Source organism: Psittacula echo (assembly GCF_963264785.1).
Source record: "Psittacula echo genome assembly, chromosome: 5".
Taxonomy (NCBI): domain Eukaryota; kingdom Metazoa; phylum Chordata; class Aves; order Psittaciformes; family Psittacidae; genus Psittacula; species Psittacula echo.
The window spans coordinates 39,322,597-39,345,930 of record NC_137739.1 but is presented as its reverse complement, the minus strand read 5'-3'; the positions used below and the strand labels follow the sequence as shown (position 1 = coordinate 39,345,930).

At 39.5% G+C, this 23,334-nt stretch overlaps 1 protein-coding gene across 1 annotated transcript in view; it reads left to right on the top strand.

The window, feature by feature from the left end:
- Window positions 1-19,377: 19,377 nt before the first annotated feature.
- LRRC56 (leucine rich repeat containing 56) overlaps window positions 19,378-23,334 on the top strand; it is a gene marked incomplete at its 3' end in the record, with an annotated part of 53,313 nt that continues 49,356 nt past the window's right edge. Inside the window, exon 1 of the mRNA XM_080618202.1 lies at window positions 19,378-19,536. Coding sequence (XP_080474328.1) covers window positions 19,381-19,536 — 156 coding nt within the window. The 5' untranslated portion in view covers window positions 19,378-19,380. The remainder of the gene's footprint in view (window positions 19,537-23,334) is intronic.

Below are 23,334 nucleotides of genomic sequence, written 5' to 3'. Positions count from 1 at the left end.
CCCGCTACTAACAAGGAGAAAAATGACTGCTACTGCTGAAACCAGGACAGTAGCATTTTGTGATGGCTTTGCACTGGCATAAAAAGCAAGTGCACATTGTAAGGCTGCTAGTTCCCCTGCCTGAAGACAGCTAGATGAATTTCACAACTAATGCTTGCTTGGCAAAACAGACCTAAAAGCACAGCGAAGCCACAGGTTTCTTTACACTGCAAAGAACAAGTGATGCTCCTGAGAAACAGTGGTGAAATGGTCATTGACCTTAACTCCTTTCCAACATCAATAAATTTTTATCTTAGTTTGATGTTGAAAACAAAGTTGTAACTCAATCATTGGCTGTGGAATTCAACCCAGAAGAAATAGAAGGACCACCAACAACGTGGACTAGGTGTGAATTATAAAGAACATCAGCAAGAAACCTTCTGTATCCCAAGGGCATTAATCCCGCAGCCAATGCTATTCCTTTTATATTTTCCTTTTAAGCCTGCCATTTTTAAGCCCTTTCAGCAAGACGTTTTCTTGCTGAGGATTTCTACCACAGCAAGCACTAATGCCCCTAAAATGAAGATTGCCCCTAAACTGAATGAAATCTCTATAGTGGTACTACAGTTGTAACGATGTTGAGTTTTGTACCTGCTAGTTCTTTAATAAAAATGACCATCTGACAGCTGTAGAGAAGCTTTAGACTTGCCCCATACACTGGGACAGGGTGCCATACCTTGGAAGAGCAGATGCACACAGTTATCACTCTTTCCCAAACCAGGAAATAGTTTGAAAAGAAACTGAGAAAGGTAGATGGCCTTGAAGAGACACACAAAACAATCATCTTTATTTATATACACAGGCATTTCAAGTCACAATTGATTCAACTTTGAGTCAGGAATGATACAAACAAGGGACTGCAAGCATGCTTTTCTGGTTCTCAGTATTTTTTTTTTCAGGTAAGAAAGAAAAACTTTTTTACTTTTTTTTCCTGTAAAAATGGAAAGGGAGAGAAATCCTACATTTTTTAATTAATTTATTTATCCATTTATTTACAACTCTTCATTAAAATTAAAGCAGAATTAGGAGATAAACCCCTCTGGAATTAGGAAATCCTGCCTTGGTGGCTCAGATATTAATACAGTACACTGTTTCACGTTTGCTACCTCGTGTCTTTCATCCTGATCAATTATCTGGACTGCACTGTTATGCAGCCACTTTTGGGTAGAATCCCTTTGTCGTGAACCTGCCTTTTTAAAGCAATAGTACAAAGGAAAGAAAGAACCCTCTGGTGTGCCATCTACACTGGGTATTTCTTGAAAGTAAGTGGGATTCCACCAGAGTTCTTTCCTCCCAGTACAGCTGAATCAGGGCTTAAGCTAATGAGATATCCCAACACAACTGAAGCCTGCCTTAAGCTTACTTTTCTTTAAAAGACCCTTTACCATCGGAAGGTGCCATTTGCTGTTTTTATTGCCTTCTAGTACCTCCACAATGTACCCCAAAACTCCACCAAGACAAGGAGGGGGGCTGTTTTCTTTGAGTGAGCATGCAGCAGTGAGAGAAGACAGGCTCTGTCACTCAGAAACTAGCTCAGGACTGCCATCAGACACCACGCATAATTTCTGTATGACTTTGATGGCTTCAGTAGTTTGGTTTACTTGTTCACAGAAGCAAGGACAAAGAAAAATGATGGCCCATATTTCAGTGTGGGTTAAAATACTCTATAAAAACTGTTAGCAGAAGTCTTTCTAGGTCTAGTTCAGCTTGAAAAGATACACCTTTGTACAAAATGCCGTACGTTGCCTGATAAAGATGTCCTTTTAGATTGCAGCTTATGAATTCACGTAAGCCAGTGAAAACCAAATGCTTGATTCAGTGACTCAGAAAAGACACTTCTTGTTTACTGGATCTTCTCATTGCCCTTTCTTCTCATGCCAGGTGCAGTGTCAGCAAAATAAATCTAATTCACAGACTCCTGTCAACCTCTGGATCTTTGGATAGGTTCTTTCTCCCTCCTGGCCTCATTCATTGCTTCTGAGGATGAAGTCCTACACACCTGCCATGGTTGAAACTGTTCTTATATCATGTTCTGAATGCAGGGACTTCAAGCATATGAAATTGTGAGGTTAATGCCATAGCCAAGGCTTCAACCGAAGCTGTTGCTGCAGACCTGAGCTGATTTTTTTGAGAATGCCATGGTAGTTGCTAGTTCTTAACAGATAAAGGAATTGTCAAAGATAGTGTTCTGCTTATCATGCAATACAAGTGTGAGTTTTCCAGCAGAACAGCAGTCTGGATGGGGGTGGCAGTACCATAGGATGAATTCCTCACTTAATCTCATATTAGTTTTGATTTTTTCTCCATTTGTATACAATGGATATAAATATCCTTGCTTTGTATTTTCTACTTCAAATTATAAGTTTCTGGAGGCACGTCTTTTACCACACATTCATGTACTCATCTAGTAGGGTTAGCTGTATTGAAACCATTTGTGTAAAGATTAAGAATCACTGAAAATAAAAACCAAGCGGGGCAAGCCTGAAGATCATCTAGATCATCATCTGGATGTACAACTAAAATAATTTCTGTTCCTCTGCTTTCAATAGAGAATAACACAGTGGCAGTGTTATTGTGTTGGATGTGTTAGATGGCTAATGAAAACTGCACAGAAATGAAAGTTATCCAAGGGAAAGCAAAATTTCAGGAGTTTAATACACTTCACTTGGCAAATGAGTAATTTCTGCCTTGCTGTGCTGAAAGAACAAAATTGTCACATTTGTGATGATGCTACAGAAATAAAGGACTAAAAGTGCATGCCAGTTCTGAAGAAGTTGAGAGGCAAGAGAGAGGAGATGTAGACCAACACACATCCATGAGTCTAACCCCTAACTGCATGCAACATTTAAGAACAAATGTTGACTGTGAGCAGAATTAAAGACATGGGAAAATATGTCAAGAGTTTACCAAAAGGGTATTATAGCTACCTCTGGTAGCTATATGAAAAATGAAAAAAATACAACTAGTTTGTGACTTTAGGACAGCCTTCAGTACTGTGTCCCAAAGGAAATTGATAGTTCTGCTGGAAAAGGGATTCTGACTAGACAAAAATGCGATTACAGGGCTGGTTAATGGGGACTGTCAGGCTGCATGCTGCAAAGGAACTGTCAGGCTGAAAGATAGTTTGTAGTCAGGGTTCTTTTGGACAATACTCATCTTAGTTTCAGTTAGTGCCATTTGGAAAAGACAGAAGCATGCTAATGACATTTCCTAATGATTAAGGGGAATTATCAGAGGAAGACGGGAAGAAGGGGTTGGTGTAATAGGAATTAGAATAGAATGTAGTGGTACACAGTGCAGGATCATATGCTTACAAAACCTTTTTAGTACAGTGGGGACTTCCATTCCACTTGCATTTGCACCTGGGGAGGACAAAGAAAAAGAGGAACCCTATCTTAATAATCAATTTGATATGACCTTGATAAGGTGACTCAGGATATACCAGACATTTACAGTACAGAAAGGAGAGTATTTATTCCACTGCACAAGACATATGGAGTAAATTATATAAAGAAAAAATGGGATGATAAAAAAAATTGCAAGCCTGTCCTTAATGACAGGAGATTTTGAGCTTGGCTTGTATTACTTAGCAAAATAAATGTCAAGAGGAGATGACAGTGGGCCCTATAAATATATCAGGAATGCAAACATCAGAGGGTAAGAGTTATTTTAAGATGAAAAATAATTTGGAAAAAAAACCAAGTAGGTATGACTTGTCAATAAATAATTTTGGCCTATAAATTAGGCAGTCTGTAATCTTCAGAGAGAGGTTTTCAGAACAAAGAAGGAGAGACTGACAGGTATCTAAATGCATCTGATGTGATTACCTGCAATAGCAGAAAACTGGTTCCTCTGATCAGAAAGCCCCTTCTGGTCCTGCATTTCTAGGTTGTAGCACAATGGAGTTCCTATATGTTAATAATGCAAGTGACAACAGCAATGAGCTCTTAATCAATAGTATTAATCAGGATAACTGGATGTTGCTTGTGACGGGATCAAACCGGGAGGACAGACAAATGTCTTCTTTGTAAGATAAAAACCTGAAGGAAAACATCTCCATCCAGGCTTGGTTTTCAGAGAAATTTACCCCTGATTCCTATTCATTTTGGTAGTAGCAATGTAATTAATCAAGACTAACCTGTTTTGTGGAGTTTCTGTGATGGTGAGATCAGAATCAGGTCCAACATCTGTGAATAGGTCCTGGGACTGAGTTGTCAATATTAAGATTTAAAATTTTTAAACATTTCTTATAAAAACTGAAACATAAATTTTGTCTCCTATAAAGCTTCATGAATGTACAATGTGATTCCTGGATAGAGATCACATCAGCTCCACACTTACTAATTTACAGGTTTCTCACTGACCTTAGCTCAGCTTTGGGAATGATGCCAGCACAATTACAGTAACTCTGAGCAGGGCAAACATAAAGCTCCTCTATCTACCCTGAAACTGTGCCAGATCTTTCTCTTGCTCAATAAAGGGAAGATGCATTTCTTCTTTGTTTGGTTTCAGATAGTTCAGGCTAGGTTGGCCATAACAAGATTATTTCCAGCAAAAGAAGTGAAAGAAGTAGACTACCATGGAGATGGGTACACACACGATACACTTACTCCATGGATAACCTTTGGGAAGTGTATCTCAGGAAGAGGTGTGGAGGAAAACTGAGTCAAGGTGACCTGAGCTAGTTACCTGGAAGATAAATGGCAGAGTCCGGAATAAAATTCAAGGGGCAGAATCTTGATTCAGTGTTGTTTCCACTGAATCATGTTACCTCCCTGGAGCACGTCAAGGCCCATTGCTTTCCTTCCTGTGAAGATGGGCAGCTGGACTGCAATGACACCAGGTGGAGCTGAGTGAGTTCATCACCTTGAAAAATCAGGCCTCTGGTGATTTTCTTTGATGTTAATTGGGCATCAGACCCTGCAAGAGAGGAGTCAACACGTTTCCTGATCTATGGTCTAAGATAGCGCTTTCCAAACCACAGGGTAAATTTAATGTTGCTGCAGAGGAAATGCTGATGCAACCCACCAACAGCTGCTACTCTCCAATATCCTCGCAAAGGTACGGTATATGTGGGAGGTGTGAGAGGGTAAGTGCATGTAAATAGGGCATTTAAAACCCCAGCCTCTTCTACATGGCAGGTGAGACTCTGTGTCTTCCCTCCAGGCCTCCAGTCTTCCTGCCCCCAAGAGAAGCACTGCTAAGGACTGCTCCCAAGAAAACGCTGAGTGCCATCCTGAAAGTAAACCCGTGAAAAAGCAGGCTTTTCATGTGGGAAAACCAAGGGTGTGACCGCATTTCCTATGTGCTCAATTTATGAATCCTACATCTAAAGTGTGCAGATGTGGATCCCTCCTAAGTGTGAGTGAGAATGGCAAGAGCAACGTTCAAATATATTGTGATAAGTCTAAAAGATCAGGTAATGCGTGTGTTCAAATAGGCAAATCTAATTTATGAACAGATGAGTCTGGATGATTGAATTAACCCGGTTTAATGGATTACTGCCTCTCAGTGGAGCTGTGAAAACTGACTGCATTGTGCTTTAATCCCTTGCTTTTTAAAATAGATCATCTTAAGAGAAAGCAAACATGTTTGGTTTAGACAGTGGAGAGTCTGCATGGTAACTCATCAAACAGGACAAGGTTAATCCTGTGCGTTAGCCTGTCTGTGCCATGGGTGTGCATTTGGCACTGATGGCTCTATGTCATTTTCTGCTGCCCAAGAAAATTCCCCCAACAAATCAGTGAGTATCCTTTATTTGTATCGAGGTTGAGTAGTGGAAAAGGAATATGATGATGCCATGGCAATCTCCAACCAGGAAATGGTGGACAGGGAAAGAACAGTGCATTGCCATTCACGGAGCTGGACTAGAGTTGTACTCTTGCACCAAAAGAGCTGTCTGATCGTGACACCAACAAAAGCTGAATTATGTCCTAGTCTTTCGGCCACTCTGATCTGGAACTTTAGTCTTTTAATCTGTTTCTCATTTTTAAAAAATGCAAAGCCATTTGCTAAAACCAGCCTTGTTATACACCACAAGTTGTATTTTCCAGTCCTCAACACATCACAGGAGTGTAGAGTCACCTTTCTGCACGATGGCAGTGTTAATTACCTGTCAGCCCACAAAGAACATTTCAGATGCCCTCAACTCCCCTCCTACTGCCACCCCAACACCTTCAGCTGTATGGTCACTTGCCACCCAGATCCTGCTGTCTTTCCCGTTCCGTTCCTATCCTCCCTGTACCCACCCCTGCTTTCCCCACTCGGGCGATGACATTCATACTCCTCCTTCTCCGGGCATCCATCGCCCCACGCTCCTTCCACACAGGGAGGGGGGGTGGGCGGAGCATCTGAGCGGTAGGCGGGGGCTCGGGGCTGTAGGCGGGGCCTCGTGGCGATAGGCGGGGCTTGTTGCGGTGGGCGGGGCCGGGTGAGACTACTTGGCAGAGCGCCGCCGCGGCAGCGGTTGCCGGGTAATGGTCGGTCGCGGTGTGCCTCAGAGGTTCCGGCCCGGCCGGTAGGTAAGTGCCGGCCTCCCCCTGCCACCAGCAGTCAGCCCCGTGCAGAGGGGTCGTGCTTCTCGGGGCTGGGGTGGGGGTACAGCCTGGAGGTGGCTTTGTGCGTGTGGCAGGGACTGGCTGAGGGGTGGTTTCCCCTTTGTTACCCAGTGTTTGCAACTATGTTTAGGAGTCTTTAAGAAAGGCTCTTGTGGTGAGTGACCATGCTGAGCGATATGATACACGTCCAGTGCGTGCCAGGGCTTGAAGGTCCCGAGTCGATGGAAAGCACCTGGGGGTCTTTGTTCATGTTGTCATTGATGTTGGAGATGATTCTGGTAGGTTTAACAGCGTGTTTAGATTTTGTGCTTTGGTATAGCTCTGAGGAGGAAAGTGCTGATGAATAAATAGTCCTGGGCCCTTGCAAGCTGTAGAAGCATCCCTGGGTATTTCATGTTGAGAGAACGTGGCACCTCCATGGTGCCTGCTCAGCTTCTCCAGAATGATGGGAGAGCCTTGCCAGTGCCAAGATTATAGGCTTCAAGCTTTGTTCAGCTTCTTGCAGAAAGGGCTCAGGTATGGTCCTTGTCCTACTTATGGCCCCTCTGTGGGATGGAGAACGGTTTGGAGATGAACCCACGATCAGCAAGACAGTCACAATACCTGCCCGTAGTTTTAGCAGACAGTAATTGGTTAATTGGATATCTTAAGCTCTCCCTTTGGCCTGTCTGTGAGGCTCTGCATCCATTCTTCTATAGGGATTGTTTTCTGATGTGAATGTTCCTGCTCACCTATCACTTTCCATTCTGACAGCTTTTACAAGGCAAAATTTTCTGATGAGAAATACAGTGAAAATGTATTAAATGTTGACTTCAACCTATTACTCCTTGCTAGTTTTCTCTAACACAGATTCAACTTACTCCTACAGCCAAGGAAATAACTGTTATTTGAGTAAATAATTTGCCAATGAATAACTGCTTTTGCAAATATGTAGATTCTTCTGTATCAAACCCTTCACATTCTCATGATCTCCTTGGGGAACTGCTTTCAGTTACCTTTTCATTAAGCTCTTCTGGGCTGTGCAGCTTCGCATCCTGTTACACTTCTAAGATCTATTGAGCATGGAGTTCAACTGCTACAGTGGATGAAGTACTCATTATTAATTGTGGAACACTCAGACTCTTTGGATTTGGTTTTGGGGGGTTTTTGTTTGTTTGTTTCCTTTTTGCTTTTATTGTTGTGTTTTTCTATTGAAGGTTGTGTTCTTATTATTGTTTTAGCAGGATATGGAGCAGCCAAACGAGAAGTTGCACTGGAGATGAATGGCTGTGACTAGTAAATGAAAATCTTTATAGGAGAGGGATGGGAAATAATGCTGAACAGCAGTGGCATTGGAAGAAAAGGTAAAATAATTTCAAATATACAGAATGTTTCATAACTTTTTTTTTTTTTCAAATACCCTCCTATACTCTTTTATTTCACAAAATCATGGAATGTTTTGGGTTGGAAGGAACCTTAAAGCTCATCCAGTTCCAGCCCCCTGCCATGGTCAGAGACACCTTCCACTAGACCAGGTTACTCAAAGCCTTGTGCAACCTGGCCTTGAACACTGCCAGGGACAGGGCAGCCACAGCTTCTCTGGGCAACCTGTGCCAGTGTCTCACCACCCTCATAGTGAAGAACTTTTTCCTGATATCTAATATAAATCTACCCTCTTTCATCTTAAAGCCATTGCCCCTTGTCCTGTTACTATATGTCCTTGTAAAAGTCCCTCTCCTGATTCCTTGTTTAGATTTTATTGGGGAAGGAAGGGTGGTTTGTTTGGTTTTCTTCCCTCTGCTTGGCCTTTGCATTCTCTGTCTTGGCTTTAACACTGAGAATTGCTGTGCTCCTGTAGGTCTGACTTTTCAAGGGATTGATATGTGGATATGTCCACCTACAGGCAATTAAATTTGTTCTTTTAGTTGTACTCTCCACTCAATAGAAGAGAGAACAGGCCTGGGATGCTGTCAGCCTGTTCTTACACAGCTCAAGGGACCTGATCCTATATAAAAGCAGAATTTTGATTCAGTGTGAGACCAGATGAGAGTTTAGCACTGAACTGGAGTGATATTATTGTTTATTTTGACAATGAAGCATGTGCTTATCTAACTGAAGCTCCTTAGAGAGCTTAAAGAAACCACATCTATTGTCTGAGTTTGAAGTCATATAATTTAGTGCTGCAAAATAGTAACATTATGTAATATACCATAAATTTGGGATTGCTATGTTTGTCACTGATTTAAATGGTTTAATATCTATTCAGGAGGAATTATGAAGAGTTTTTTTGTTTGTTTAAATTAGAAAATTCATGAGCTTTTCACAGAAATAGATTTAGTTATATCTGCATAATTTTAATTTGCTAGATTCATATGTTGGCTTGAAAAACAATTGAGAGCAAAACCTAGGGCTAAATTACTTGCTATAATAAGTAGTATAGTACTTGCTGTAATAAGTACTGGCTATAATACAAATCAGAAGACCAGATTTGCCATGGCAGATACAATAAAGGCTAATATAGCTGTATTGAAAAGAAAAGACTGTGGGCCCTGGCCAGTTCAAAGGAGCATTATCTGATATTTAAAAAGAAAAAAGTCAGAAGGCACTCATTTCTTTGATTGTAGTGTCTCACATCAGGAAGCAGTGTTTGAAGTATAGAGTAATGCTGGCTGTTTATCTTACGTTTTTTGCTTCTCAAGTTTATATTTTTCAGAGTTACTAGCGTAAGTAGTCCTTCAGTATATTTTTGTTTTTGTTGGTTTTTTTTTTTAATAAAGCACCCACCCAAGTTCAAAGTGATGAATGTGGGGGAAACAAACATATATAGAATGGGGAGTTACATGTAAATTATTGCTATTTGGGAAAGACCATTAAGCTACTGTGGTAGTTCTCTGAAAATATCATCTTGCAGCTAGCCGAAAGACAAAGAGTGTTAAAATTTTGAAGAAGAGGAATTGAAAACACTGATAATTCATGTACTGTCTCTCTGGCCATTTTCTTGAATCTTGCATTCAGTTTTGATCATCCTGGAGGGTAAATGGCAGGCCTGAAACTGTTTCTGTGAAATACAACAAGATGGGAAATGGGAAATGGACAAAATATGAGACTTTCCAGCTAGGAGAGGAGATTAAAAAGGAGGTGGTGCAAAAGAAAGCTATGAATTACTGGATAGCATGGACATGTGGATGAATCTGCCATAGTTCTACCTAATTGCTTTTGACTTCATTTATAATTTTAGCCTCCACAACAACCTATGCCAGTGTTTTCTATGATTTAAACAAATATAAAAATGCACTTTCCTCATTTTAGAAACTGATTTCCAATAAAATTCCTGATGTTTCTTTAGTCAATGGATGACTATTTGTCATGTCTTGAGGCATGACAAATAATTGCTTCCCTGTGTATCTGCGCAGCTGTCAAACACAACACACCTTTTGGCTTGGTAGCTGATTGCTAGAAATTAAAACCGTGTGTCAGGGGAATTACCACTTTGGACTACTTCTGATCCTGTTTTTTATGTATCTGTTTCTGATTATAGTAGCTAGGTGGACATCTGCCTTGATCTAGGAGGACAGCTATAATTCAACCTCATTAATAGCCTATATTGAATTTGCAAAGTTATTTTTCTGCCCTTGCTAAAATTTTGGGAGTATTTGTTAGTAAATAAGCTCCTGTGCCATCTTCCACTGTTCAGTATTTTCCTATGAGTTCAGCTAGAATTAATCTCTTTTTGTACAATGTATTCCATGTGAGCAACACATTGGTACTTGGAAACATCCCAGTGTTGAAAATGGCTCTTCAAATGGCTTTGTAGGCCGTGGAATCTCTTGCTTCTATCATATAATTACCTAATAAAATGGACTGAAAATTGTTTGGGGATAAGAGAGCACTTTGAAACTCAAAAATGCCATGTATGATGAATTTTCATCCTAGGCAGAAGTTTGGATTTCAAAGGGCTCATAAAAGCAATTCAACAGTAGCCAGAAAAAAAAAAAAAAAACCAAAATGGGTTTCACTGTCCTTTTCTTAGCTGGAATCTGGAAATGCTTCTAAATGGTGGGTACTGAAGATGCTTTGAAGACCAAAAACATGGCTTTTCTTCTCTGCAGCTTTGGACTGTCACTTAGCTCTGAGTCCATGGGTTAGAGTGGCCTGCGAATGAGCAGCCAGCACTATCGGATATGAGGATGTGCTCACCTGTGCAGGGAGACAGTCAGCTCTTTGTGTCTCAGAAAACTGAGCTGCACTGTTGTATTATCCTAATGAATGGAGAGAGCCTGCAAGATCTTTGTGCATGTGGGAGACATGGGGAAAGGTGCTGGAGAGAGATCAGTATACAGGTGATTTATTCAGTTTCTTCATGATGAGATGGGAAAGTGTCACCTGATGTGAAAGCCTCTTGCTGCTGGTAAAGACAGCAAAGCCAGGTTAGAAGCAGTATTTGTGCAGGGTGAGCAGAATTTACATGTGACAGGAAAGGATAATTAGTGTAACACTAAGGCAAAACCAAGTTTGCAGTGAGAGAGAGAGCTTCTTTTTTTATTTGTCCCATCTTTGCAAGAATTGATCCTGCCTTGTATATAGTATTTTTTAAAATGAGTGAAATCTTGAGCCTATGTGGGACATGCTAACTTATTCTTTGGCTCTCATCACTTACAGAAGATTAATCTCAAACATTTTGTGCCATGTGGCCACCAGTGGAATATGGTACAATCTATGCAAATAAGTTGAAAAATTTGTTTATTCACTTGCAAAAGCTTTGTTCAGTAAGAAGGTATCTTTACAGTGATACCAGAATAGATCCAAAGGCCTCATCCACAAGCACTAATCCAGGGAAATTATTGCTTGGGTGATGAATTAGCCCTAAGCCACTCAAATCTTGATTAATTTTTTTTTTGTTCCCCCCTAAAATATGATTTCATCATGCTGCTTCTTACTGTTTAAATATATATATTGCAGGCTTTGTGCTGAGACAGTATTGATTATTTTTCCAGATGTTAAATATATATCATAAGTGGAGAGCTCCCTGAAGGTAACTTTTAACACACTCAAACTTGCATACAGAGTGGTTGTAGGACGTGCAGTGCGCATCTTGGGCACGTGGGCTCTCTGACTGCTTTTTTTTTTTTTTTCAGCAGCAGCTCAGAAATAATACACTGGGATTCATGTTTTCAACTCTTCTCAGTTAAATTGGAAGCTAAAAGAGATACAATTTGGGCAAATTTTACTTAAGTGTGAGCCTTGACCTATGGGACTTCATATAACATGGCTGATGAAGAGCCGAGAGATGTTCTACCTGCTTGTGGACCACCTCTTGCATAGGTGTGGTGGTGAAATAATACACATCTGGAGAAGGCTGTTGGGAATGCTTTTAATAATACTGTTATAATATACCAGTGGTCTTGGATTAGACACACGATGAACTTCACATTTGGTTCATCTCTCTATTTGCTCTGTGCAAAGTTCTTCGCGTAAATGACTCTTTCGCAGGATGGGGACCTAAATCCTATGGTGCGGACATAGATTTACATTTTGAGCTTGAAAAGTATAGATGCCTGCCCATGACATGAAGAGGGACTTGCGTGCCTTAAAATTTTTCTTGTTTTCTTAAATGTATCTGTTGAACTTAAAAAGATGCTAACTCTGCAAACCCTGACTTTGTTCATGTCCTTCCTTGATGTGTACAGTAACACATGAGCATCTGCAATTTAAGTAGTTGCTGAATTAGGCCTTTTGAATGCAAGAAAGGTAAATGAATGACCTGGCTGATGTTTTAGAAAAAAATAGTTGCTGGGGTTATATAAAAAATAGTTGCTTGGGATATTAAGATAACCTGTGGATTATTAGACATGAGATCAAATCCTAATTCAGCCTGGCAGGATTCACTTGCCTGTACATTCTATCTTCTGAAATGAGACTAGAATATCGTATGTAAAGCCCCAAAATAAGGATATTAAGCATTTCCTGACAAAAGACTTCATTGAGCAGGTGCTGTGGTTTAAATTAGTATCTATACCTTGGCAATAGTTTAAAAGAATAACATTATAGTTGAGTACTTTTTATTCTAGCAAAGCTGAAAGTGTTATGTTAGAATTGCCTAAACTAATTACTTTCTCTGATCTTCTGCTCCAGTGACATCTACATTTAAGGCAGGATCTATGTCTGTGACAAGCACAGGTATGCTGGTTCCTGTGTACCTTTGCATTAGCTATCTGTGACAGGATCCCTGTGTAAGGACAGGAGGATTTTAAACAGAGCATCCTTGTTTCTCCCTCGTTTAACATGTGAACACTGCTGCATTAAAACTTATGGTCATAAAGAACCAAATGTAGCTTCCTGATCCCTGGCTAGCCTGCCGAAGTTAAAATAGTGAGAGACTTATTCTTATCTCTCCCACTAACTGAAATGATAAGATCATTTGGCAGCCTTCTAGGCACATAAGGTTCACACAAGGTGAACATAGGCACCTTGGAGCTCTGTTTTTCCATAACCCCTGCTGTTCATCAGCTATCCCCCAATTTACCCCCTACTTTGCTTTCCTTAGGCTGATTGTGGGAAGGAGTGGGAACAGACAGCAGAAGAGCCATTTGAGATATTTTCTTGCAGTAGGAAGTTCAACTATATAAGAAAAAGAAAATCATCTCAGTCTGTAGCATCTTGCAGCTTCAGCAAAGGTTTCAGATAATCCATGCTCATTCATAGCCGCTGTCTGGAAGCTTGCACTGCAGAGAGTACCAATGAATGTTTGTAGCCAGGCAGAAATTGCCACTGATCCCCTCACACCACAGGACTCTAAGAACCAAACACAGTTGTTTGGATACTGGTCTATTGTTTCATTGACACCTAATAGCACATAAAATAGAGTGATCTGCTTTTTACCCTGCTGTTGGACAGCATTTGACAAGCTAGCTTCAGAATTATTTAATTTAAAGGCATATCCAGCTCACATGATAGAGAATTTCTCATCACCTTACAACCTCCTCAGCAGGATTTGGGAAAGTATTATATATCCTGCTTTTTTAATGCATGTAATTTGTAGATAAATAAAGGAGAAATGGGTGGCATTTAAATACATTGCCTTTTTATTTATTACTGCTATGGTTTTTTAAGATTATGAAACACCTTCTATTTCAAGCTTGTTGGCTCAAACCTAGTCTGGGTTTATAGCATGCATTTTCTTCTGCATGATCATGGCTGCTTTAGTTTCCAAGAATTTTCACCGAGGACTGTGTGGGACATAGATCTCAAGGCTCACCTATCATGGTCATGGCAACTGTAGAGTAGGATTTGTATGTAGTACCAAGGGACTTTCTGGCACTTAAATAACAACAAGACAAATTGGTACACTTGCTTTATATTTGCAAATTTGGATGCTTGAGCTAAAGCCTCAAATTGGCTGAAGTGTTAAATAAACCAAACATTGTAAGAATTTGAGTCATTCAATGACTTTGAGGTCAGTGAATTTTTGATTAAACAGGATAGTGATATCATGATATTTCAGCATTCTTATAAAATCTTTTTTCTTTAGTGGGGCACACAAGTGGAATATTTATATGTGCTCTTTATAGTGTTTACATGATCCCTTGATATTAAAGTAGCATTACTGAAGTACTCATTACCTCCTTCTGCTTAACAAAAACAGAAGATTAGAACAAGATTGTTTTGTCCTATACAGAAAAGATTCACACTGGTATCAGGTCAGATGTTTTATTTTTCAGCTTTTTGGAAATTACACCTGCTAAAATAGATTGATGTGTTGTAGGATGCTTTGTATTACATAAATGTAGCAGGAACTGGTTTTGCCATTAGGGGTGGATTATTTTAACAGCAGTTTCCTGATGACATCATAGTAAATTCCAGCTGCTCAAACGGTTATTTTCCAGAAGAGGTTATCTGTAGTGCACTTGCACAAGATTACACTTAAAAGGGCACTCATAGTTCCCTTGGGACTTATAAACCAAACCTTTTGTTAAATCCTTAGTCAACACAGAATTCTTTGTTTTCCTTCCATGGTAGTGGTATCAGTATAGGCACTACTGTAATTTGTGATTCTGGATTAAAAAAATAAAAATTACATTATGCAGGGCAAGAGAAATAGAAGTCTGCAGTGCAAGCTTCTTGTTATGAAGGAATAGATAGCGTAATGGCTCTCCAATGTTTTTTTCCTAGATAATTTTTAGGCTGGTGACAAAGCTAAGAGCATACAGATTGCGGTACGTTACCTGCACTGGCAATCCTCCCTGTCCACTGAAGCTTTTTGAAGGCATGGGAAGCCACAGAAGTAGAGGATGCTGGTTGAGAAGCTGGCCTAAGGGAGTAGAGATTCATTCTTGTATGGGATGTTAATATATAGAGGTATATGTCTTTCCTATAGTGAATTAGATTGATTACTGTTGTTGTTTTCATTTTTAAATGGCAATGTATTTGCTTGGACAAGCTCTTTAGGTAATGTCTTGGCTACATTAGAAATTATCATGCCTAGTCACACTACTCAGAGGGTCTTTCCCAGACTCAAGAAACCATAATTAATATGAAGTCAAACATTTCTGGCAATTGCTGTATTTGAAATGCATATTAATATATATTTAATGAGAATACATGATCCCATCATTGACTCTTTGATAAATCTTGTAGCAGGAAAAGAAAACCTTGGAGTTTTACCAGTTTGTTAGACCCTAAGAACATCAAATAACTATGCTCTGCCAATTTCTGTCTAGCAAATTACAGTATTCTGCAGGATTTTGAATAACATGTTCCAAGGATCATATAATTTTGATAATAATCTTTATTAGCTGTATTACTCTATATATGTTGACAATGTTGCACAGTTTTTGGTGAACATTCACAACATGTATGTGAATTGAATAGCTTACCATCATCATGCTTGCTTTGGGATGTGGCAGCAGTGGGGGAAGTTGGTAGATTAACTGTTTGTAAAATTCAAGACACTGATTAGCTGCTTCTAGTCATCCACATGTGCAAGAGGCTGCAAAGTCTAGACCTATGATACAAAGCCTGCAAAATCTAATTTGTTGATTTCTTTCTCTTATTCTTGTCAATGTTCACATGCAGGACAAAGCACCATGGTTTTTTAATCCATCTTCTTTCCTGACACTCTCATCTACTCACTGATGTTACTTTGCTCTCCCATTGAATTTATTGAAGGTTTTTGTTAGGTGCAGTTAGCTTCCATCCTTGTTGGTCCTACAAAGTCTTGCAGCAATTGTCTGCATTCCATTGAGAATATAAATCCAATGTATATCCAATGTGACTGTCTTCTCTGTGGAGTAAATCTTCAGTTTCATGACTTCTCAGACCTCTTTAATGACAATGAAGTCTTTCCAGTCCCTGTAAACTGTCCCACTGAAGCTGATACTAGTTTGGGTCAGTGATTGCTTGTCCTGTGCATTTGACAGAGCCATAGATTTTTGTTGTGGTTTCACCCCAGCTGGCAACTAAACACAATGCAGCTGCTTGCTCACTCACACACATACCCCCTCACACCCAGTGGGATGAGAATTGGGAAAATTGTTGAGATAAGAACAGTTTAATATCTGAAATAAGGTATAAAACACTAATAATAATAATAATGAAAGGGAAATAACAAAGAGAGAGAGAAAACAAACAACCCCCCCAACAGAAAACAGTGACACCCAGTACAATTGCTCACCACTCACTGACTGATGCCCAGCCTGTCCTTGAGCAGTGCTTGGCCCCTCCTAGCCAACTCCTCCCGTTTTATGTGCTGAGCATAATATGCTGTTGTATGGAGCATCCCCTTGGCTAGTTTGAATCAGGTGTCCTGTCTCTGCTTCTTCCCAGCTTCTTGTGCCCCTCCTCACTGGCACAGCATGAAAGACTGAAAAGCCTTTGATCAGGTAAGTGCTACTTAGCAACAACTAAAACATTGGTGTGTTATCAGCATTATTCTCACACTAAATCCAAACACAGCACTGTACCAGCTGTTAGGAAGAAAATTAACTCTATCCCAGCCTAAACCAGTACAACTTCTCATTGCTTCTTGGCATTTTAAGTCAGTGAGTGAGGTGGCTTTACAGGAATGATTTTACCTGTCTCAGAAAATCAGGTGGACCTGATAAACATGAGCAATCTAACTCCTGTATTTGTAGGGGGATAAGTGTTGTGCTACGCCCCTTTCTCACTCCTATGCAGTACAGGAGATTTTAGAGGTTTATGGACTTTTATGTAGGATTGGTACCTTACTACTAGGATTCCTGCACTCTTAGCTTTTCTGTATTCCTCATTTTGAGGATGTTATTTTGATCTACATTCAGGAGAAGATTCCTCTCTGGAGAAACTTCTAAAGTGATGGAAGCACGTGAAAAAAAACTAGTTTTGTTTGCTGACAATAACTCAATTTGTAATGAAAATACTTTTCTCCTCACTAATCCAATGTTACAATAATTGCAAGCAGCAGATCAATAGCGGGAACTATAGAACTGGAAGTGTTACTGAGATATTAAGCCACAAATTGATCCCCCTGTCAAACCTTAAGTAAGTGCTGTATCAGCACAAGATTGGAGAGTGTTCTGAAATGTAATAGTGATGGACTGAAATAATTTGTTTTATGAAAGTGTATCAACTTTTCACAGCCTGAATCTACACAATCCTGCTGTTACCTCATTATGTTTTGCGCTCACACATTACATCAGTGATTTCTGACTGTTGCTCCACTTGACTCCAATAACATACGGGATTAGTTCTGGATAATCACAATCCTCACTTGAATTAGAAAGAACCACCAGTACTTGCACGGGATCCAACACAAGTCATGTGCAACTGTCGAAGTATTCCAGCATTTATATGGCAGATATTCTAATCCAAGTCTATTACTGACCAAAATAATTCTTTTTTAGGAAAATAAAGACAACACTAGAAGACCTTCATAGCGCATAAGATTCCTGAATTTCCTTGGGCAACTAATGACTGTTGCAGCTCAGTGTGCTGACTGATCTGCTCTAGAGAATGTAGAGGAAAACATCTGAGAAATTATAGAATGCTTTGGAAAAAGGAACAGAAATCTATGGGTTGGTTGTAGTGCTTCTCCCAAAAACTAAGACACACAGTGTTTTTTAGATCTTTTTCCCTCTTAATGGGCAGAAGTATGAAAGTTGTCCTTATACTACTATAGGCATGCTGAGGTTTTAGAAGCTGCAAAGGTCAATGCTCAATTCACTTTATGGTGTTTCTTTTATAAGCCATTAAGAAAGATTGAAAGGAGTAATGTGTCTGAAGAATTTCTTCTTGATTATGTTTTAAGAACATTTAAGAATGTTGCTGTGGCTCAGACATCGCACATTTGAGAAGTCAGCTACTCCTGTAGGAATGCTTGCAGTGATCTGAGAAAAATAGTTGTTGCTTTCTGTGGGTTGCCTCTTTCCTAATGAATGAGAAGCATGTGGAGTGTGAGGTTTTGGTTCCTCTCTTCCCAGTGCTAGTAGATCCCGCAGGGAGAGGTATGGTGGCTCATTAATTTTTTGTTGTTACTCTTCTTCAGATAAGGGCTGCCTTTTTTTCTGATAGTACTGAGTCTTTTGAATTTCTTTTGTTAGTGCAAAATTGAAGACTTCTGACTGGACATGAGTAGCCAGAGCAAGAAGTCTGTTTGGTGTAAACCCCTCTCACCTGCTAACCATTCAGTCCTCTCGAGTAGAGATGACTAGCTGACCAGTCAGAACTTGTATTTTACCTAACAGATTTCACTCCTGCATTTAACTATTAGTATAAGTGGGAAGGAAGGTGGTAATTCTCAGGGTCTGGCCACCACTGAAGCCCCGTCAGCCAATTATGATTAGCTTGATTATTTAATTACTTTTCCAGCATGAAGAAAAAGTATTGCTTCACAGTGGAGAACAGAGAAAAACTGCAGGTGTCCCTTCAGCAGTGAGAAGGCTTTTCTCTAGTCTAGCCTTTTGTTGTTACAGCAATGTTTCCAGCTGTGATACTTCCTTGCTGCCAAGTAGTACTGAATAGCTGTATAAATCATAGTAATGCTTGTACCATTCGGGTGCAGCTGATTTGCTTTTTGACTCTTAATGGATGTACATACACTTATTCTCATATTTCAAAGTTAATTGTTAATATTTCTGTGAAAGTAGTATCTTTAGGAGTTGAAGATTGAGCATTTCTGAACTGCTTCATCTTCAACTTTGTATTTAATTCTCACTTGAAGCATAGACGGTTTTGTTTGGATTGTATTTTAGTTTTATTTTCTCCAAAACTCTCTTCAGAACATGAAGTCAGTAGCCATGGCCTGCCTGATGAGAGGGCAGTCAGTAACAGTGCAGGTATGTTTAATTTAGGACAGCAAATAGAGACTGCTGTTGTCCATGCTACCTACAGGCAGAGCTCAAAACTGCAGAGAAGTGGTGACATGTCTTGATGCTGGCACTTGCAGCCTAGAGCCTGGCAGAGTTTTGCTGTGTGCTATTTCCAGAGAAGACTGGAAAGGACTGGTGTCCTGGTTTGCTTGTTCTTGACTGCCTTCTTTGTAGAAAGACATAGGTATGCCTGACTTTTTGTATAACTGCAAATGATAGCTTGCTGTAAAAGCTTACACTCAAAGCTGAATGAGATGTAGGACTACAATAGCTCTTGAAGGTAAAGGACAGGAAGGATATATGTTACATAATGCATTGGGTTCTTTCTGATTAAAGAAACCTATATCTCTATGGCCATTTTCTGACTTGCAGTGGGAGTCAAAATAGATTTTGCTGAAGGGAAAATAATAAATACAGGAAAAAAATCAGACCACATGTTATTCTTTTATTCAGAGCATATTGAGATGGACCTGAAGTGGAATACTGGCAGGGTTTCTCATCCAGACTCAGCTGCAGACCAGGTGACTGATTTGAGTTGGCGAGGCAACCTAAATCCCAATTCACTGATTAAAGATGATGGAGAGCTACTTGTGGATGAATACCTTTCCCCCAGGAAACTGGTGAGTAGACATCCAGCTTTTTAATGAAGTACAAGAGGCAAACTGGCATATACAGAGCTGTATTAACTTTCCAACTGCCTTTGTGATGATTGCAGATTGTTGCATATCTGACAGTTAGACTTCTGCATAAAGTAGATTCTGTCTTATGGAAATTTATCAAATGCTTGTCCTCCTTTCACCTTGTTTCATATAAAAAAATACTCCCAGCATGAATGCTGCTGTCTTTATTGTTAGGTTTCTTGAAGCAGCATGAAGAAAAGTAAGGGTAGCATAATTATAATTTAAACAGATCTCATTAATGCCATCTGAAGCACCTTGAATCTTAGCATTAGAAAAAGCCTTTTGCATTAACCTTGTTCTAGAGATTGGAAATGTAACTTTAAAAGCACAACTTTTTTCTGAATTAGTGAAATCTTCTGTCCTCCTAAGAAGCCAATTAAAATATTCTGCAAGTGCTGGAAGTACTTTCTATATATATCAAAGTGTGTGAAATTTCAAAGCACATTTGAAAGCCATGTTCATTTTTGACAGGAGGGAGATGATTTTGGCATGCAGCCTGTTGAAAGAGAATAACATGCTGAAATCTTCATGAAGGAATTCACTTCGTGAAATACTTGTGAAGGAATACTTGGTTGTATATTGTGCTTTATTTGCTCAGGAGTAATTAAGGATGAAATCCTTTAGGATGAGTAGGGGCTGAGAAAATAACCTCATTTATTCTTGCTAAAGGAAGAAAGAGGTGAGAGCAGCTTTCTGTGTTGCAGGATTGTGTAGAGCTTAGTGAGGAAGAGCTGGGGCCAAGCCTATGGTTCAGATGCTCCCAGTAGGCAGGATGATGATCCCTGTAACCACAATCCTCTGTGCATCCATTGCACCAGTGGAGAGACACTAGTTTCTGCAGGGGGCGCATTCCAGGTGCAGTTTTACACTGCTCCCTGACTAGATACCAGCCAGAATTTTAACTGTGTGCTGTAGATTAGACAGCAGGTTCTTCTCAGAACTACTTTTAGCAGCTAAGTTTTCCAGTGTTTATAAGATGGTTGGAGATGTAGAAGTCATTTTCTGCAGAATGTCTATTTAAGCATTCTGAGGAAATCTGATATATGGTCTATGCCGTTCATTTTCCTTTGGCACATATGAACCTCTGACAGCTTCTTTGTCTTTTGCTAAAATCTGGCATACATTTTGGCCAGTCTAATGTGTTTGTGGCCTATAATACCCTGTATAAATCCAATGGGAAGCTCTCAGATTAATTTGTTTTCTTGGGGCATGAACCAAAGTCCATTAGAGTAACTAGAAGAGCTGCCCTCTGACTTCAATAATCTCTGAATTAAACCCTTAGGAAGTTCTTTCATAGGCATGAAATTCTTCTTCAAAAGCTCTGCTGCTTTTAGTTCACAGTAAGTTGTAAGTGTACATAGGGCGATGTTACCCACATCCTATGAAGTTGAGTTCATTATTTAATAATATTTTTCAAAATGCAGATCAGAAGTTAAATTCTCCCATAATTATAGGCTGTTTTTGAAAATGGAAAAAACACATTATTCGTATGTACCCTCTTGGAATTAATCAAACCTTGCTTATTTAAGGATTGTGTACATTAACGTTTGCACTGAATTCCATTTCAAAAAGCCTTTTAAATGGATATCCACTATCCTACCTATTTTTCTAGACAGAGCTATTTGCTGGCCCTGGAACCCAACATTTGTGTTGGCACAGTGGGGATACTTCCTGCTCAGAGGAAAAATTATATGACATCATCAAGGAAACATTTGCAATTTTTATAGCTTATTTTAATAACTTATCCAATATATCTATTCTTTGACCTTTATATTGATCAAATGGAAACCGCTGCTTCCATAAATTTACTTCCTCTGGATTTGCAAATGTAAAAATAGAGACACTGTTCAAACATTTAATCAGAAACAAGTTTTCACATGCGTATTTTTTAAGGAGCCACATGCCATTGGTAGCCAAATGTTTTGAATGGTTGTTTTGCTTGAATCAATAGATTTGCTTGCAATACCTTCTTGATTGTCTTTTAGTTGTATTTTAGGAGTTATTGATTGTATTTACTGAAATGCTCTAAGAAGGAAATTAACACACTTTTAAAATACAAGCTCACTAAACTAAAATTCTTTTACATTCAAATAAGGACATAGGCCTCAGTTCTGCAGTGTTGTGTAGGCAGATATGTAGATACCTAATAGAGGTTCCCAAGGAATGTTTTTGTCCTGAGGTATACTCAGCTTTACTTCTTGCCTTTGCAGTGTTCTGTCTTGTACCAGTTCAGTTTAAGCTCGGGAAGGCTAGAAGGTCTAGCTGTGCAGAATCTGTGAAGACTGGGCACCTTGAATTGCAGCCTGTGGCCTCATCTCTACCTGCATGTTTCACTAATTTTGCCCTTTTTTCCAGGGATATGGCAGTCTGTTTAGTAGTGAAAACATTAGCAGTCCTCATTATTAAGGTCTTTGTGAAAGGTATGATACTTGTATTCCTTCTTTTTACTCTTTCCATTTGCCAGGTTGTTTTCCTCAAAGCGAGGAAAGTTTGGCTCAAACTGATCCTCTTCCTTTTTTTTTTTTTTTTTTTTTCCCTTTTTGCCTCCTTGGATCCTGTTGCACATTAAACAGCTCTTACAAAACCATTGATCCCTTTCCTATTCTCTTCCTCTGAGTTGTAGATCCTCACCTTACTTAAATCTTATGCTCACGCACTACAGGATTTGTGGTATTCTGTGGCCTCATTTCAGTAGAAGGTTCAGTTTAAAGTCCTGTGTGATTCCATATTTCCATTATGTTAATCACATCTTGAGTAGTTTCTGCTTGTTGCCATTTCTCTTGCTCCAATGTCACGTAATGTCCCTTTATATCTGAATACTCTTCATCCAGGCTACAGGTCAAAAGCTTTTGATGCAAGGGTTGGTACCATTAGATGTTCTTTTTATTCTTTGTGCTATTATCAATGTCAGTTTTCTGTTGTACTGTGTAATCTTCATCTATACGAATAGGCATTCCTGCTTTTCCATTTGTGCCCAGCCAGTTAATACTTCCAGCTCCCTGCTCTGCCTGTACTTGTTTTGTGCATTCATGTTATTGACAAATGATGCAGAATACCAGAGTGAGCAAATTCACCATTCCCCCTTTATTCTGAAAACTGGCTATTAATGTGCAATACATTGCAGATAGTTTTTAACTTTGTTAGGGCTGTGGCACGGATTCCTCATTAAGTGTAGAGGAACTGAAATTAAGGGCTTCACCTGTCTTGAATCAGATTTTTTTGTTCTATTAACCCCCATCTCCTTCCTGCCATTTGCAAAGGATCTTCTCCTGACTTCCACAAAAAGCATTCCAATTCTCAGAATAAACTTATTTTACAAGGTCAAATGATCTTCCAGATATTGTCATGTTATCAAAACTAATCACATTTTTGTGTGATCTTTTGAGAAGAAAGGAAGTAGTATTCTGATTTCACTATTTATTGATCCTGCTCCAATTAATCATGTTTTCTAAACTTACGAACACGTGTTCGGATGTGGTGTTTAGTTTTGTTGCTCGGGAGGTTAGGGTGTATTTCATATGGTATGCACTCATCCTCAGGGGGACAAGAAAATCCTGGAGGGTCCTGGAACAACAGACTGGATTCCTGCTGAAATGACTCAGTCATTTCCTTTTTTCCTTTACAGAAAGTTTTCCTTTCAGTTTTAAGCTAAATGGATTTGAGGAAAAAAAAAAGTTAATCATGGAAGCAAGTGCAAAATCATGTTAAATGGAGTCTAGGAGATGGAAGTAACTGAGC